We start from the raw sequence: 16,595 nt of genomic DNA on the forward strand, positions 1-16,595 counted from the left end.
TTCACAGTTCAAAACAACCGGCTGCTCCTGGGGAGAAAGATGGGGCATTCTAATCCCTTAGCCTCAGAAACTCACAGGGGCAGTACTACCCTGTCCTACAGGCTCTTATCAACTGGGTGACAGACTCATTTGTCAGGGAGGAATGTCCTTTGGCTGTGAAAGGATGGCCTGTCATTTAGCCTGAGAATCCTCTGTTCAGATTTCTGTGGTCACCTTCATTCCTAGAAGTAATGAGCACAGAGAGTGAATGAGTGATCGCTTATGGTTTCACAGTTGATTCATTCAGTGGAATTTTCATAAAATGGTGTAATGGGCATTACGTGCTCATCAGCTTCACTTCAAGCCATTCAAGCACATTTTATTTCCACTCACCGTTTCAGTCCCTCAGTGCCCCTTCACCAATCCACTTCCTCTCTGTGTTTACTGTTTCTTACCTCCTCCTTTCGTAACCCTCTTCCCCTTGTCCTAGTGTAAGTGCCAGTCTTTTCATCTTAAGTGGTTGATGATGTGAATGTGGGGGTGAATTCACTCCCAGGCCGGAAGGGGACTGGGGCTCATCGCCCTCAGGGTCTCATCCATCTCTTTCTGATGTCAGCTCTCCTTTATGATTTTTAGTTCTATTCTACATTTTCCTCCTAAGCTCTCCATACCTTCGGATGTACATCTTTTCGGAGGAATTGTTTGTGATAGATGGGCACCGTCTTGTTCTTCGGATCTCAGAGTTGTTTTTTGTGGACCCTGCTGTTTGTGTGACCCATCAATTCACTAGACTAATTGTTTCCCTGTGTCTGTAGATCTTCATAAAACTTCTTTCCAATCAGCGGAATTTGGGGGGCACAGAAGAGGGATACGGAGCCTATGGTAGCTCTTCAATACCCATGTTGATTTGAATGACCTTTTTGCTTTCCTGCAGTTAAAACATTGAAAGCACAAAGTTTGTAAATTGGATCTTCATGTCAGAGAGGAATGTCCCTTGGCCTGAAAGGTCACCCTTTCCAGTTTAGCCTGAGAATTCTGTTGGTTCTGGTTTCTGGGTCACCTTCATTTCTAAAAGTAATGAAAACAGAGTGATCTTGGTCACAGAGCATGGGTCAGTAGTTAGCCAGATGTTTTCATATAATTGTCCCACTAGGGGTGTGGTCACCTTAGACTTTTGGGGGAAGGGGAGATGGGGGCGGATCATGGTGTGGTGTCCATTGGGAGGTGCTGTTCCTTTGACATTTTGGAAGAAGGAAAGGGGTCTGCTTGGAAATGAGGACCGGTGGTTGGGAGCCAGCCACTCCCTTTCTAAACAGGACAATGAAGGGCTGTGGGCTCCTTGGGGAGAGTAGGGCACGCCTGCGCAGGCAAGAACCTGGGAGGAGGCAGGTCTGAAAGATCCTGGGTGGCCCGGCACCTTCTGCAGGCCCGTGTCTCATGGCTTCCTGCGTTGTCTCTCTCTGCAAGGAATTGGGGCTCGGAGAGGGGCCCAGTTTAAGCCTGATGCTCAATACTCTTCCCATGGTTCCTATTGAACCATCTCAAGCATGCTGTGAGGGAGTATTTATTGCCTGTAGTTTCTTCTAGATAGGGAATCTAAGCTTAGTCAGGAATGCCACATCTTGAGAATAGCAGAAATGGACAGAATAGGAATTCCTGTTGTTTCTTTCTCTTCGTTGATCTCTCTGATATGTCGTCTCCCTCCATCAAGATCTGATGTACGAGGGATGCTGGGTCTGTCGATGCTGCCGCCATCCAGAATTTCAGCTTAAATCATGGCTTCTCAAAGGGTGGTGCTTGAAGGTCCTCGCAATCACTGGAGAGCCCTTGTGGAAAATTCAGATTCCTGGGCCCTGCCTCTCACAAACAGCCACAAGTTCTGGGAGGGAGACTGTGGAATTCACTGGCGGGAGATTCTGTTGTGCAAGAAAAAATGGGAGGCAGTCCATGACACCGGCTTGGCTAAACCAGTAGATCGGCATGGGGCTTGGACACTCTCTCTGCAGCCGCAGGGTTTGCGGTGGTCTGTGATGCTCTGTAATGACCACGTTACTGTATGCTTGTCATTTGGGGGGTGAGGAGATGTGTGTTCATTAATAAAACGCATGCTGATGCATTGAATAATGATCTTCTTTTGTTAAGATGGGTTTTGGTAAATAGTCCGCTGGTGCACTTATGTCCTGGTGGACTATGGACGCTGGATCCTGGAAGCAGGCAGGGAAAGCATCATTTTGTCTTAAATTTTTTTATGGAGGAAACCTTTTGAAAAGATGAGATAGCCCATAAAGATACCCTGCATAAAATAAGTCAGAAGGCTGAGTAGCAAACTTACTTTTGGTCATCAAGTCAGGCAATGATTATTAGTGCTTGACACTGTCTTTCACCTGAAAATAGCTCATTCCCTTAAGTATTACCTAGGGTTGAAAGCTGAACCTTCCTAGTCACCCACAGGAAACAGCCAATAGACTCACAAGCCTTATCTCCGTCTGCAGAAGTCCACAGAGCCAACAAACATTTCACAAACTTGCCCTCAGGACCGCAGCAATAAGGGGCCACCACTTCCTCCTGCACCCTAGAGTCAGGCCAATCCCTGCCCGGGCGCCAGCACATGCTAGGAGTGCCACTGTAGAGCACACTGTAAACCCCAGAGGTGGAAAATGTACCCAGCCCTTCTGTGCCCCAGCAGTCATGTAAGAGTTAAGCCCCTTGTTAAAATTCTCCCCTGCTCATTGGCGGTCAAGAGAAGAGGCGAACTCCTTCTCCACACTGCAGCTCCCTGCTTCTAGCCTTTTAAAAATCAGCTAATCAAGGAAACTTGGATCCATGTCAATCCTGTCGCTGACCCCCCACTCAACATAAAAGATGAGCCCTGTGCGAAGGGCTCTTCTGACTCACACTCATTTGAATGCTGGAGGGGTTGGGGGGCACACCAGACCGGGCATTTCTTCAGAGTTCTCTGTAGGAGGGGGAAAGATTCAATAAGCCAAATAAAGGGTTTCCAAGGCATACCATGCACACACACAACCAGGCAGCCTAGCCTGGAGCAGCAAACACTCATAATTTATGCAGGCTCCTCATGGATCTCTCCCCCCTCGACCTCCCCCCAACCATGGTTTTTAGAACTGCTTTCTTAAGCTTCCACGTGAAAACAGTTTTATCAAGATTAAACTGGGATTTTGCAGCGGCCCCAGACGTTTCAGGGATCGATGCCGTTGTGCATAGATGGTGGGGCCCGACATGCTTCAGTGCCCAACACAACAGTCCTGTAGGGCCTGAAGGTGGGAGAGTGCTTCGAAAAAAACGGCTCAGTTAAGACACATTAGAAGCCCAAGTCAAGCTTGCATATTCTTTATTAGGGGCTCTTAAAAGAGGATGGAAAGCAAAGCGGTTTCTAGTGTGAGAGGAGAGGGAGGGGTGGGGTGGCAGATCACAAACCTGTTGTCCCTCTGTTTGGGTTCCACATAATGGCCCTTCTCCCTGCAGACCTGGCCCTCCCTGAATGCCATTTTAGGGAAGAAGTGTGGCTGCATGGTGTTTTATTCCCTTGCTGTTCCAGTTGTGAAAGTCTTATCTTCCTAATAAGTTGCCAAATTCTCCTCTCTCCTTTCCTCCCTTACACACCACCGTGGCATAGAACCGAAGTTGTTTGGCACGCCAGCAAGGGAGAATGTATTTGTGCTCTCGTTCGGAGCAGTCTTATTGCAGGAGGGCTATTACAGTGATGCTCCATCCCATGATGAAGAGAGCTGTGTACAGAAGGTGCCTTTATAGTCAAATATGTATTGATTGACGAAAGACAGAATAAATTAATTGCAATCAACTACCACTGACTCGATGCTGATTCATAGCCACCCAATATGGGGCTCCCGAGGCCGTAAATCTTTACAGGAGCAGACAGCCTCGTCTTTCTCCCATGGAGTGTTTGGTGGGCTTACACTGCTGACCGTGAAGTTAGCTTACCCGGTATCGCCACCCAGTAATTAGTGTTCAATTGAGAAGAGCTTTGGGATGAGACAGGCTTGAGTTTGAACCCCCAAATTGTATTGTCCCTGGTGTGATTTGTGGCAAATTCCCTTCCACCACCCAGCCCTGCGTTTCTCTTCTCTAAGGGAATGATGACTCCGAGCTTTGGTGGGAAGCTGCAGTGGCCGAGTGCCGAGACACTCACTAATGGGAAGTGTAATTAATGGTGGTTGTCCTTGCTATTATTAGCAACAACAACAGTAATAGCACTCATTGCAATTAATTTCAATGCATTTGAATAATGGTGCTGGAGAAGAATATTGAAAGTACCATGGACTGCCAAAAGGACAAACAAATCTGTCTGGGGAGAAGTGCAGCCGGAGCACTCCTTAGAAACAAGGATGCTGAGACTCTCACGTCCTTTGGACGTATGATCAGGAGAGACCAGCCCCTGGAGAAGGACATCATGCCTGGCAAAGTGGAGGGTCATTGAGAAAGAGGAAGGCCCCTAACAAGATGGACCGACACGGTAGCTGAAACAGTGAGTTCAAGCCCAAGAACTATTGTGTGGATGGCACGGGACCAGGCCCTGTATGGTTCGGTTGTGCATAGGGTCGACTTGATGGGCGACTAGCAACAACCAAGTGCCCAGGCTGTATGGTGGTGAGCCTCCAGCCCGGCGAAAACAAGCAACAAACAGATGCCGCCGAGCACAGCCAGCTACTGCCTTGTGTGGCACAGCAGAGCGATGGGCCATCAGCGTAATAGATTGCACGACCTGCTCCCAGGTCCTTCCCGGAACCAACCATTCATTTTGGTGACGAGCCCTTAACAGCTTGTGCAACTTCAACTCCTGGGAAGGGAAACTGCTGGGCTTGGTTCAGCGCCCCCCCCCCCCTTTCAGAATTTGGTTGGTTCAGTCTATATCCACATTTTACGGTGTTTCCACCGTGAGCATGCCTCTTCAAGTTGGCCAAGGTGAACTCTCGAAGCATGAAAACACAGTGATTGTCTTTTCTTCACAAAGATTTTTCTGTTTGTTTAATTACCGCTGCTTTTGAAGTTTTGGTCTAAGGAAAGAGCAGCATTTCCTTGGCCATTGGGCGTAATACAGGAACCGAGAACAGAAGAGAAATATGGAGCTTGTATCCAGACAGCCTTCCTCCCGCAGATACTCAGATGCATTCTGGGAAAGTTAACTGAATTCTAAACACACCCCTTGGCTGGGTCACCTTTAAGTGCCAGGCACAAAACTGTAATGAGCTTCCTTGCTCATAATTCTTCTTTTCATGATTTTCTCAGCTGGATTCTTCAAAGGCTTATTTTTTGTAAAGACCTTTATGGTGTGTTATGATTTAATCAGATGTAGCTGGAATTTCCCAAGATGTGTTAATTATCATCGCCACACAAGTGCAACAGAGGAAGCCAAATGCTTTTCATTTGGTCACGTTGAGGGTTTGTTTAAAATGTACTTAGGACCATTAGGATCAAATCAAAATATAGTGCATGGTAATTATGCATGAAATAAAAGATTACCTGCTGCTTAAGTAGCTGGTTTCCTGATAATATTGCAATAAAATCTTGAGAGAAAATTGGTTTCCCAATAACAGCAGAGCACCTTATTTAAGGGACAAAGTGACGTGTATTAGGTTGCAAAAGAGAAAAGAGATAAGGAAAAGAAAAATAGATTTTATCATTAAACGTCTCAGCCTTAAAAAGAAAAAGAAAACAAAGCTGTTCTAGTCTTTCCTTGATCAAAGTGGAGAATGACTTGTTTGCAGTCAGATAGCAGCAGAGGCAGCCTGTTTCAAATGTGATGGAAAGCGGACACGGATAACTCCCCACCCGCCGGGATAGGACAGGCACAAGTGCCGCTTTGAGCACACGAGAGTCCTGAGGTCCAACACACCCCTAACTGTAAACCGGATCCCTTCTCTTCCTAGGTGTGGGCCACCTCCTTGTTATGTGGCTTTCCGGGTCCTCCGTTTCTTTAGTTGCAACATGGGAATATTAATACAGTGAGCCTTGTGGCAAAGATTAAATGAGATACAGTATGTACTGCACTCAAATGGAGATGTCTATCTTATATGAGTGCCCTATAGTAGATATGGCTGTGACTGTGTCACCTGATTTTAAAGGGGTCCGGTGGAATAGTAAGGGGGAAACAGTGGTAAGCGTCTGGATTTTGAATAAAGCCATATATCATGTCTAAGCTGTAGACGCCCTTGGATAAGCCCCTTTTCTGTGTCAGAGCATCTCCTCCATTCCCCCTGGATGTCGTCTGTGTGATTGCAGTGATGATCATGGGGAGGATGATAGGAAGTTCACAACGGGGCTGATAGTTTTCTTTGAAGAAATATGAGAAGAATTTCCGTTACCATTCCATGGCATACTGATTTTTCTACTTTTTGGCTAGTGAAATATGATTTCTGGAAAGATGCACTCACGCACGCATGCACCCTACCATGAACTTGCCCTTGATAAAGAAGAAAATTCTTCTTTTGTTCATTCTACCAACAGGGGATTTAGGTGATGATCCCCTTTGGTTCCTGGACTTTGGTTCATGAGCTACTCTGAGTACCGGAGGGGAGCCCTGGTGTGTGTAAGTTACCTGTAGGCTTCCTGCTCCCACAGAGTCACTGTCTCAGAACCGCATGGGGGTGGGAGTGGGGCGTCTACCCTGTGCTCTGGGGTCCCTGTGAGTTGGCCATGACTTGTCGGTGTTGTTTGGTTTTTTGAGTTTACATATCAGGACTTCTGAGTAGTAGAGCAAAAAAGCTCACAGGATGCACTGATGAATTTATTGAGCCTATTGCATATGTGGTAATTAGCTAGTTGTCTGCAGTTTCTAACCACGTAACTTCATCAAGAATAACTGGGCAGTAAGAGGGGAGAAGAAGCTGCTTATTCAATGTGTATTTGAAAATTAACTTCTTAATGTGCATTAGGTGTGTGGGGAAAACCATGTTTGCATGTGGTGTTCTGAATTACTCTGTACTTACCTGCAAGGCTTCGAAACTAATTAGAGACCTTTGACTGAAAAATAGCAACATTGTGTCTGGTGATTTTACAGGATTGCTATCAGTCAGAACCATCATAGCAGTGAGTTTGGTTTGGGGGTTCATTTCTCCTGTGTTTTCATGCTTCCAATGAAGAATTAAATGGATGGGGATCTTTGAGCTTTTCTGTTAGGGAATCTGAGATCCGAAGCGCTGATTTGCCTCCAGGTAAACTGACTAGTAACCATTGCCAGTCTGATCCTTGAGATTCTTCTAATGCTGCCGATTGATGTCGAGGTCATCAGACATTTTGTAATCAAATACTAAATCTTTCTGTGCTGAAAACGGAAGAAAATGAGCATGTTATTTATGCCCCGCTGTCTTTTTATCCTTTGGCTCCTAAAGATAGGCTGGTCGTAGCACGTTGTGCTCAAGTTACCTTTTTTATTTTTTATTTTTGAATTACAAAGCTACGTTTAATACTTTGGGGTGAGCCCCACAGGAATAAAGAACACTGGGAAGGGGTAACCCCTTCACCCACCCAGTGTGGCCCAGGGGGAGAGGGAGGGAAGGAAGCACAAAAGGGACCCGCTGCAGACTCAGGGCAAAGAGCATGCCATCCATCGGTGCTGGACCTCCGAGCACTACAGGAGGAACGCCGAGCCTGGTAGGACTGGCTCCAGGCACACAGGCGGAGGAGGGCAAGAGGGTTGGACAGAAAGCCACAAAGCTACCTGGTCCTCCTTTGTGTTTGCCTTTTTCTGCTTCTGCTGCGTGGTCTCCAAGTCCCTCTGCTTGTGGGCAGCAGCAGAAAGCCCGTCATCTCGGCGCTTTCCCTTAAGCGAGTTGCTCTGCTTTTTCATATTCTTCTGGCGGGCAAGCTCATGTTGGTGACCACGGTCATGGTGATGGCAGCGGGAGGCCTCTCGTTCTGTCTGACCTCAAGTTAACTTTTGAAACACCATCCCTTCAGCTTGACATGAAGGCTAATGAGAGTGAATTAGAAGAGCCTTCTCTCTGACCAGCTCCTTTCCTTCATCCACGATTCGACATACTCTTATTGAACACCTACTGTGTGCTCCAGGAAGCAATCCTAGCTGGGACGCAGTGTGAGTGAAACAAAGACTGCGTTGTATGCAATTCAAATTCCTCCCTCGTGAACGTCCTTGGATATTTTAAAAGTCTTGCCTTGTCTTGGAGTCTGAATCCATCGATAGCATTGCGTTTGGTTTTGCCTTTCTAAGTTGTAATGGGAGGAGGAGCAGTTGGCATGTGGCTGCTAACTGCAACCTCAGCAGTTCGAAACCACCAGCCACTCCTCAGGAGAAAGATGAGGCGTTCTACTCGTGTGTAGAGTTGGTCCCCAAAAGCCCACAGCCGGTTCTACCCTGTCCTCGAGAATCTGTGAGTCGGCATCGAGTTGATTGATGGTGGGGAGTGTTTTGGACTTGTAATCGGAAGGCAGCACTGAACCAGAAGGTGAACTCCTTTCCACATAGGTGGTTTGTTTTGTTAACCTCCACCCCCTCCACCAAAGACCACACTGTGCACACAAGACCAGACAAAATGATTGGACCAGGCACTCTTGGCTGTAGTCCAACCAAAATGCTCCCCTTCTCAATATTTGGCACTACAGAATCAACTAGAACCTGCGTTGCTGTCCCCGCTGATTACTTTCTCATCCTCCAATGACCAAGAGTTCTACTGGCCTCATACATGCACTTGTAGGGTGTTTGTTTTCTAGTGCAGCCCTCGCTAAATCAACATCAGCTCACCTCTCAGGATCCTTATGACAACGTGACTGACGAGTTATATGCACTTCATTGAAGTTCCACTATTTCTGGAGTCAGCTGGGAGGATTGTGGTTCTCAACCTGTTGTTCTTGACCCCCTTGGGGGTCAACGACCCTTTCACAGGTGTTGCCCGATTCATAACAGTAATAAAATGAGAGTTATGAAGTAGCAACGAAAATAATTTTATGGTTGGGGGTGGTCACCACAATATGAGGAACTGTATTAAAGGGTCGCGGCATTAGGAAAGTTGAGAACCACTGGTCTAGACTGAAGTTTATCTTTGCCTTACATTGCCATCTTCAAAGATAATGTAAATTAAAAGGAAGGGGGGATATTTAAAGTGTATACGTAAACAAATGATGAAAAAGCATTGTAATTCCCCAAAGCAGATTCTTTGTGAATGTACAATGGCTTGTGGTTAACATTAATATTCAATATTTTATAATTTCACCAGCTTTAGTCAGCATCACCATTTAGTCAAAATTATTAAGACTTTCATCAAATGAAGCTGACTCCCCAGGGGTAGGGAAGGGAAGTGGCTGGAAAGTAATAAAATCATTTTTTATTTGGGTTAAATGGCCACACACATCATACTCTTGGCAATAAAGTAATTAGCAGCAGCTAAATTAGATTGGCCACAGTTTACAGAAGCCGTTTAAGCCCCCTTTGCTTTCCATAGCATATGGAAACAGAAACCAAACTCACCCATAGCCTAAGGTGACCAGACGTCCGCTTTTGGCGGGACAGTCCCGATTTTTAACAAATTTTCCTGCATCCCATGGCATTTTAAAAAAGTCCCGATTTTTGGAAAGAATGCACAACAAGCTAGGGTAGACAGTTTTTGGCTGCCATGTGGCTATTTCGCCAGGATATGAGTTTTATCACTGATGTCCTGCTTTACCAATGTTAAAATCGGGTCCCCTTAACATAGCTTCCCTATAAGACAGAGCTGCACAGCTCCATGGGGTGACTGACATGCTAGATCTTTACTGGGGCAGACAGCCCCCTCTTTCTTCAGCAGAATGACTAGCGGATTTGAACCAGTGACCTTGCCATCAGCTGTCCAGTATCTCCCTCGCAGGAAAACTAGGCTTCCACAGTATTTCTGGGAAGACTGTTCCCAATGGATAATCGTTTCCTGTGGCCTGTCTATGTGGAAACCTGGTGGCGTAGTGGTTATGTTTGGGCCTGCAATCTAGGTGGTCGGTAGTTCAAAAGCACCAACAACTAAGCAGGAGAAAGGCTGGGATTTGGGCTTTCTGCTCCCGTAGTGTTTTGAGTGGCAGTGCGGTGGTGCCGACCGTTAACAAGCTTGTCTACTAAGCAATAGGCTGAGTGAAGGCCACCCAGCTGGACCCCAGAAGAAAGGCCACATAATCGATTACCCAGCAACGAGCCAATGAAAGCCCCACGGAGCTGTGTTCCACTCTATCACCCATGCAACACCATGCAGCACCTGGCTTATGGCCACCTGATCCTGCAGTGGAAGGCACCTCTTTCCCGTCAGTCAGAAACTGTCCTTTGACTGAGAAGCCCTGGTGGTGAGTATACTGGTCGCTCGTTGGGCTACTAGCTGCACAGTCTGCGGTTCAAAACCACCAGTCTCTCTGCCAGAGAAAGACAGGGCTTTCCACTCCTATAAAGCCGTACCGGCTCAGATACCCCCAGGGGCAGTTCTACCCTGCCCTATAGAGTCACCATAAGCAGGCATCAACTTAATGGTAGTGAGTTTGCGTTTCTGAGATCCTTTAACCACAGTTACCTGGTAAGCGAACCAGGGAAGTAAGCCCAGGGACCCAAACTCCCAGATGGGCACAGGAGGTAGAAACAAACAGAACCCGAGACTTCGGCAAGAACAAATTGGTTGCTTGGTTACTCGCTCCCCCACCCCATACCCTGCCAACCACTGATCAATCTTTACTGATATCTGGAATTTCGTTTATCAAAAAAGAATTTGGATCACTACCATACCAGGTGGGGAAGTCATGCTTCAGCTGAGGAATTCCTCAAGGCCGTTTCTACCCTGGGCGCTGTGGTTCTGCGCAAGGCAGCCAGGAGGGGAAGAGCGGTTCAGCCCCCACGTGGCAGCATCTCAGAGTTTCATTCCAGGCACACTGTCCTCAAGGAAGGGCCTTGCAGTTTTCTGCTGGACGCTCTTCTGAGATGGACCCTGCATTAAGTGCTTGTTTGTGGCAAGCATGTCTGCCCTCAGTGACACACAGCTGAATCTCACTTTCTATGGGGACATTTAAGCAAATGTAAGTTGCATGCTTGCAAATAGCACCGATTCGAAAGACCCAACCTATTGCCATGCCATCAAGTTGCTTCTGAGTCCTGGCGACCCCATCTGTGACAGAGGAGAATTGTGCCAGAGGGTTTTCGCATCTGGAATCTGTACAGAACACATCTCCTGGTTGTACCAGCCTTTCTTTAGCTGAGCCGCTGGTTACCAACTGTTTTTAGCAACCAACAGCTTCTCCCATTTGAAAAGCTCCTTTTCAAAGTTCCGTTTAGAGAATTCACAGGTGTATCGACTCAGACAATGTCAGCTGCCCTCCTATTCTGTCTTTTGGTACTTCCACATTCCTGTGTTTGGGGTTTGCGTAAGTGCACTGTAAATCTTAATTGCAAAACACATTGAAGTCAGTGATTAATGCCAAAGATAACCGTTTATCCTCGGGCTGTATGCTAGGGCATTTTATCCCCCTCCCTGCTGTCCCATATGCTCCTTCCGAGGCATCTGGTAATCCTTTGCTTCAGGAAACAAGAATGCTTTTGGACAAAAGCAAAAATAACTACCCTATCCTCGTGTCCCCCTGTCCCCACCCAGCCCAATCTCAACAAAAAACAAATGAGTTGCCATTCATTCAGTCCAAACTGATGGCGACCCCTTCAGAGTAGACCTCTATGGGGATATCAGTGGGTGCCCCCCTACCCCCTAAAAAAGTTTATGATCCACAAGGAGCTCCTGGGTAGATTGAATAGATCGCCTTTTTTAGTTGGCAGCCAAGTACATTAACCACTGTACCACACAGGTGCTCCAGGTAAGTCAATGCCCGGAAATGTGGCCAGGGTAAAATTGTTCTCAGAACAGAAACAAGGGACTCTTTGCCCACTTTCCGTAGGGAGGCCGAGTATGTGCACCTTGGGCATTGTTACGCCTTGCTGGCTTTCCTTATGGTGTTCCTAGAATCACCGTAGAAGGGCTCAGTGGAGACCCTCCTCGGCTTATTTCACCACTGTGGAATCCTTCCTGTTACTGTTTGAACAACAAAGGATTTCTGGTAGCGCTCTAGTGCACTAATACTCATGAAAGTTGCCCCAGGCCACTCATTAGTAGCGGTGTCAGTGTCTACAATTAAATGTCTAATTCCACTGCTTAACCATCCTTTGTTGGCCCGTGTATCCCGGATGTTCATATCACTTCTGCAAGATGGCTGCCCTAGGCAGTCGATGTGGGCTAACCCAAATTGTAATGAAATGATTTGAGCCTTACACACCTGCTTTCACATGTTCTCTGCATCTGTCAGGCATGGATGGAGAAAGTTCCTCTCTGCACAGGTCCTGAGACCTGTAATTGTGTACGAAAGAAGCAAACATCACCTCACTGTCTTGTAGGGTGTATCCATTCTCTGATCCCTAGCCTTACCTAGTCTTAGTAGAGTACGTCTAAGACTGTGGATCTGGGGTGCATGGATGGTCACTAATTAGTGTTTGGTTTCCGTTCAGTAAGGTTTGGAGCCATTTGTATGCCTTAAAGCAAGGACAGGCCTAAAACCAAGACAACCAGTTCCACTGCTTGGGTGTGGACTCCAATTCCTGGCACATAGAGGAGGTGTGTGTGGGGGCACAATCACATTGCTTGGAGAAGATGGGTTTTAAGTTCTACCATGAAATATACATATATGTATTTCATTTGGAGGAAGGCAAACCCTCGCCTAGCTCTTTGATTTGGCGTTTACTCTGTGTGCCCAAACCAAGGACTTTTTCCCCATCTTCTGTTCTAACCCATCTACGTGGGGACCAAGGAGCTTTTATGAAAAGCCCACCTGTTCTTGCCCGCCAGCCAAGTTTGCGTGCACCTTTGAGATGCCTCAGTGCTTTGCTCTGAGTGGGCGTGCACAACCGCAAGGTCTTGCTGTTTTAAAAATGTGTGCGTGTTTGTGGGGGTGTGGGGGTGTGGTTGCATTTTTACCCCCATACCCCTTTCATACAGCATCATAATCAAGACCACAATTCTTTTCAGGTAAAGATTAGGGGTCTCTAGGCAGGTACAAGTTTACACTTAAGATGCTATCCGCTGCCCCCAAATCCCCAAAGAGTTGCTCGAGCCAACTTCAGTTCATGGTGATGACACGCATTTTAGAGTAGAACTGTGTTCTGTGGGGCTATGAAATTTTGGAAGTTGATCACATGGGCTTTATTTCAAGGTGCCTTTGCCTGGACTTGAACCTCCGACCTTATTCTTAGCAATCAAGGACTCCTTATAATAAGAAGCAATCCTGGTTAAAAATGATGTGTGACACCCAAGCTGCCCCCTGTGATTCAGAAACCATAAACCACACACCAGTCCAATAACCAAATATATTTATAACGTGGATGTGTCAGTCTGGGTTGACTAGAGAAACAAATCCAGAGAGACTCATCTATGTATGAGAGAGAGGTTTATATACAAGAGCAGTTGAATATTGAGAAAATGTCCCAGCCCAATCCAGATCAAGCCCATAAGTCTGATATTAGCCCATATGTCTGATATCAATCTACAAAGTCCTCTTCAGACTCACTTAACACATGCAGTGATGCCGAGTGCAGGCTGATCACAGGCGGACAACTGAGCAGCAAAGACAAGCCAATTGACAAAAGATTTAAATAGACCTTTCAGCAAAGAGGACATTTATATGGACACTACACACGTGAAATGATGCTCCACTTCCTTTGCCTTTAGAGACACAGATCGGCACTACAATGAGAGAGCATTCATCCCAACTAGAATAGTTCATATGAAAAGCAAACCGACTAGCCTACAAACAAAACTCAGAAAATGACAAATGTCAGTGAGGCCATGGGGAAATCAGAACCCATACTCATGGTGGGTGGGAATCCAAGATGGTAGAGCATTGGTGGCAGACAAGTGTGGCGGTTCCCCAACACCTCAATCTAAAACTCCCCTAGAACCCACCAGGGGTGCTTCTAGGTCTGCATTCCACACAGCTGAAAACAAGAGTCAGAAATCAACTTGCACAACAGTAGCCAAAAGTGGAAACAGCCTAAGCGCCCATCAGGAGGTGACTAGAGAAACACAGTGCGGCACATGCCCGCAGTGGAGCACTCCTAAGTAGTAGGAGAACCGAGGATTTGATACAGCTCACAGACATGAGTTAATAAGCCAATCACAAGAGGACAACAATTGCATGATTATAAGTAGATAAGAAAAGAGAGCACAGAGTTTATTAGTGATTATTATGGGGGGAGGGAGGTTAATAGTGATGAGAATATTGCACTGGTTAAAGGTAGGTGGCACAGCCCTTTATTGTACTTGTGATCAATAAGTTGTACACCTCTAAAAAGTTCACTTGACAAAAGTGTGATACATCGACTGAGTAGAAAAGCTGCAGTGGCTGCATGTGTAACCAAGAACTGCATTGGATTTGATTTTCTGGTTTGGAGGTGTAGGGCTATGGTTTTCTGGGAGCTCAGTTAATCAGCTTAATGACATATTTAGAGCTCCTGTTATGTTCTTGTAGCTTCCCAGTTAACGTTCGGTGCCTGGGGTCTTGAAAGCCTACCAGAGGCCGTCCCAAGCATACAAGTGGCCTCTGCCCGGAACAACAGAGAACGGAGGGTCAGGAATACGAAGAGAGGATATGGAATGGGTGGCTAATTTGTCTTGGAACCATTATCTCCTTTGTCATGAGACCAGAAGAACTGCATGGTGCCCAACCACCATGACCGAACATTTTATTAAAGAGTCCGCAGAAGCATCCTGATCAAGGTGGGGGCGGGGTGTGAAACTGTAGAACTGAATATATGGTGCTCCTGGAGTCTCGGTTTCCCGGAGCCATCAAGCCTGGGTGAATCCCTCTAACCACTGTCCTAACAGAATCATTAAGCTGGAAACCATGGTATCCCCCCTCCCCCTCAAGGTTTCCTTAAAACCAAACAGTGCTTAAGCCTAGCCTTTGTTTGTTTGTTTGAAGTGTCTGCCTCATTGAGCACTGTGCTCCTTTAAGGACCATCTCCGAGTTCAGATGGCCACGGTACTTGGAAAGATGAGATTGGCCGTTGGCAGCAGTGAGTTTGCATCAAGGGAGGAGGATCAGCCCACCAAGGAGAGTGGAACGGTTCAAGGACTAGGAGAATGCAATCAGTAGCACCTGTAAAAACTTGAATTGGCACATTTTGCTGCTGATATTCTCCGGAACAACAATATAACTGGTCCCCACTGCTGTCAAGTTGATGCCAACGCCGAGCTACTTACAGGACAGTAGAACTGCGCCCTAGGGTTTCGCAGGCTGTGCATGTTTATGGAAGCAGAGCACCGTGTCTCTCTGCTGTAGAATGGTGGGTGGGTTGGAATGGCTGACCCATTAGTCAGCAGCGAAGTGGTGTCACGACAGTAGTACCAGGACTCCTTAAAGAATTTATATAATTTAAAGCAAAAAGAAAAAGAATTTGCTGCAACCTGCCCTCTCCCCAACCATTTCTATGAAGGTCTGAATTTCGAAACATAGCTCATTCCATTTGTAAATGCTTTTGCTTAGGTCTTAGTTCCTAACAGAGTTGTGGATGGGCTGAGGTGTATGTGCTGGGCAAAGAAACTGAGGCACAGAGAGTGGAGCTGATGTCTGTGGGGCCAGAGCCAGGCTTGCGATGGATGAAGGGCGTCCTGTATTCTGTGTCAGGATCTGTCTGCGCGTTCATCCTCTCCCAGGAAGGAAGGTCTGCCGTGGAGGAAGAGTAGCCTTTTAGTTTGGCAGTGGAACCTGGTGTCTCTTTAGAAGAATGAGTTTAGCAGCAGCATCTTGCTGGTTGAATAATCCGCACCTTTGTCAAGAAGTGGTTTTGGCCACCGAGTCTGCTTTCACTTTGGCATCTTGGCCATCCGTGGACGATGGAGAACATCTTTACATGCACTTATGGGGTTTGCTGCTTTTAGCACTGGCTGTGTGCACCCCCGCTGACTGTTAACACGATTTTGTCACTGAGACACAAAGCAAGGAGAACCTGTCACCGACGATGTTTCCAGAGCTCTCAGTTGTTAGAAGGGAAGTGATGGTGGTGGTGTTGGTACAGCCTGGAAAAGTGATCCATCTCCATGGATCAGGGTAGAAATTGTCAGGCCTTGGGACGGGTTGGGAGGGACATTCCTTCCCTTCCCCATGGGCAGCCGCCCGGTGGCATATTCCCATCTCGCCCCGGTCTCGTTTCCATGGGGGACGCATGCACCCTGGCACGGGACCTCCATGTGGAAGCCACACACCTGCTTTTTACACTTCAGAATATTAGGGTGAGAAAGCAAAGGGGGTTCATTGCTTTATTTTAAAATGATTCCTTGTAGTTGTGTCATGGACACCGTGGCTGCAGCAATGGGCTCAGACAAAGAACAACTGTGAGGATGACACAGGACCAGGCAGTGTTTCCTTCTGTTGCTCCTGGGGTCGCTGGAAGTCGGAACTGACATGATAACACCTACCACCACCACCACCTCTACCACCTCTACCACCACCACCACCACCACCTCTACCACCTCTACCACCACCACTACCACCACTACCACCACCTCTACTACCACCTCTACCACCACCACTACCACCACCTCTACCACCACCTCTACCACCTCTACCACCACCACTACCACCTC

The 16,595-nt window shown here is 47.0% G+C and overlaps 2 protein-coding genes across 2 annotated transcripts in view; one reads left to right on the forward strand and one right to left on the reverse strand.

The window, feature by feature from the left end:
* Positions 1–16,595, forward strand: part of EXT1 (exostosin glycosyltransferase 1) — a 309,869-nt gene that overhangs the window by 149,858 nt on the left and 143,416 nt on the right. The window lies entirely within an intron of this gene.
* Positions 7,586–7,804, reverse strand: LOC105979229 (small EDRK-rich factor 2-like). The gene has a single exon (XM_045286551.1). The coding sequence runs from the start codon at positions 7,802–7,804 to the stop codon at positions 7,586–7,588; it is 219 nt and encodes a 72-aa protein (XP_045142486.1).

Source organism: Echinops telfairi, unplaced genomic scaffold, assembly GCF_000313985.2.
Source record: "Echinops telfairi isolate 266 unplaced genomic scaffold, ASM31398v2 ScPeMD7_1;HRSCAF=3_0, whole genome shotgun sequence".
In the NCBI taxonomy this organism is placed as follows: domain Eukaryota; kingdom Metazoa; phylum Chordata; class Mammalia; order Afrosoricida; family Tenrecidae; genus Echinops; species Echinops telfairi.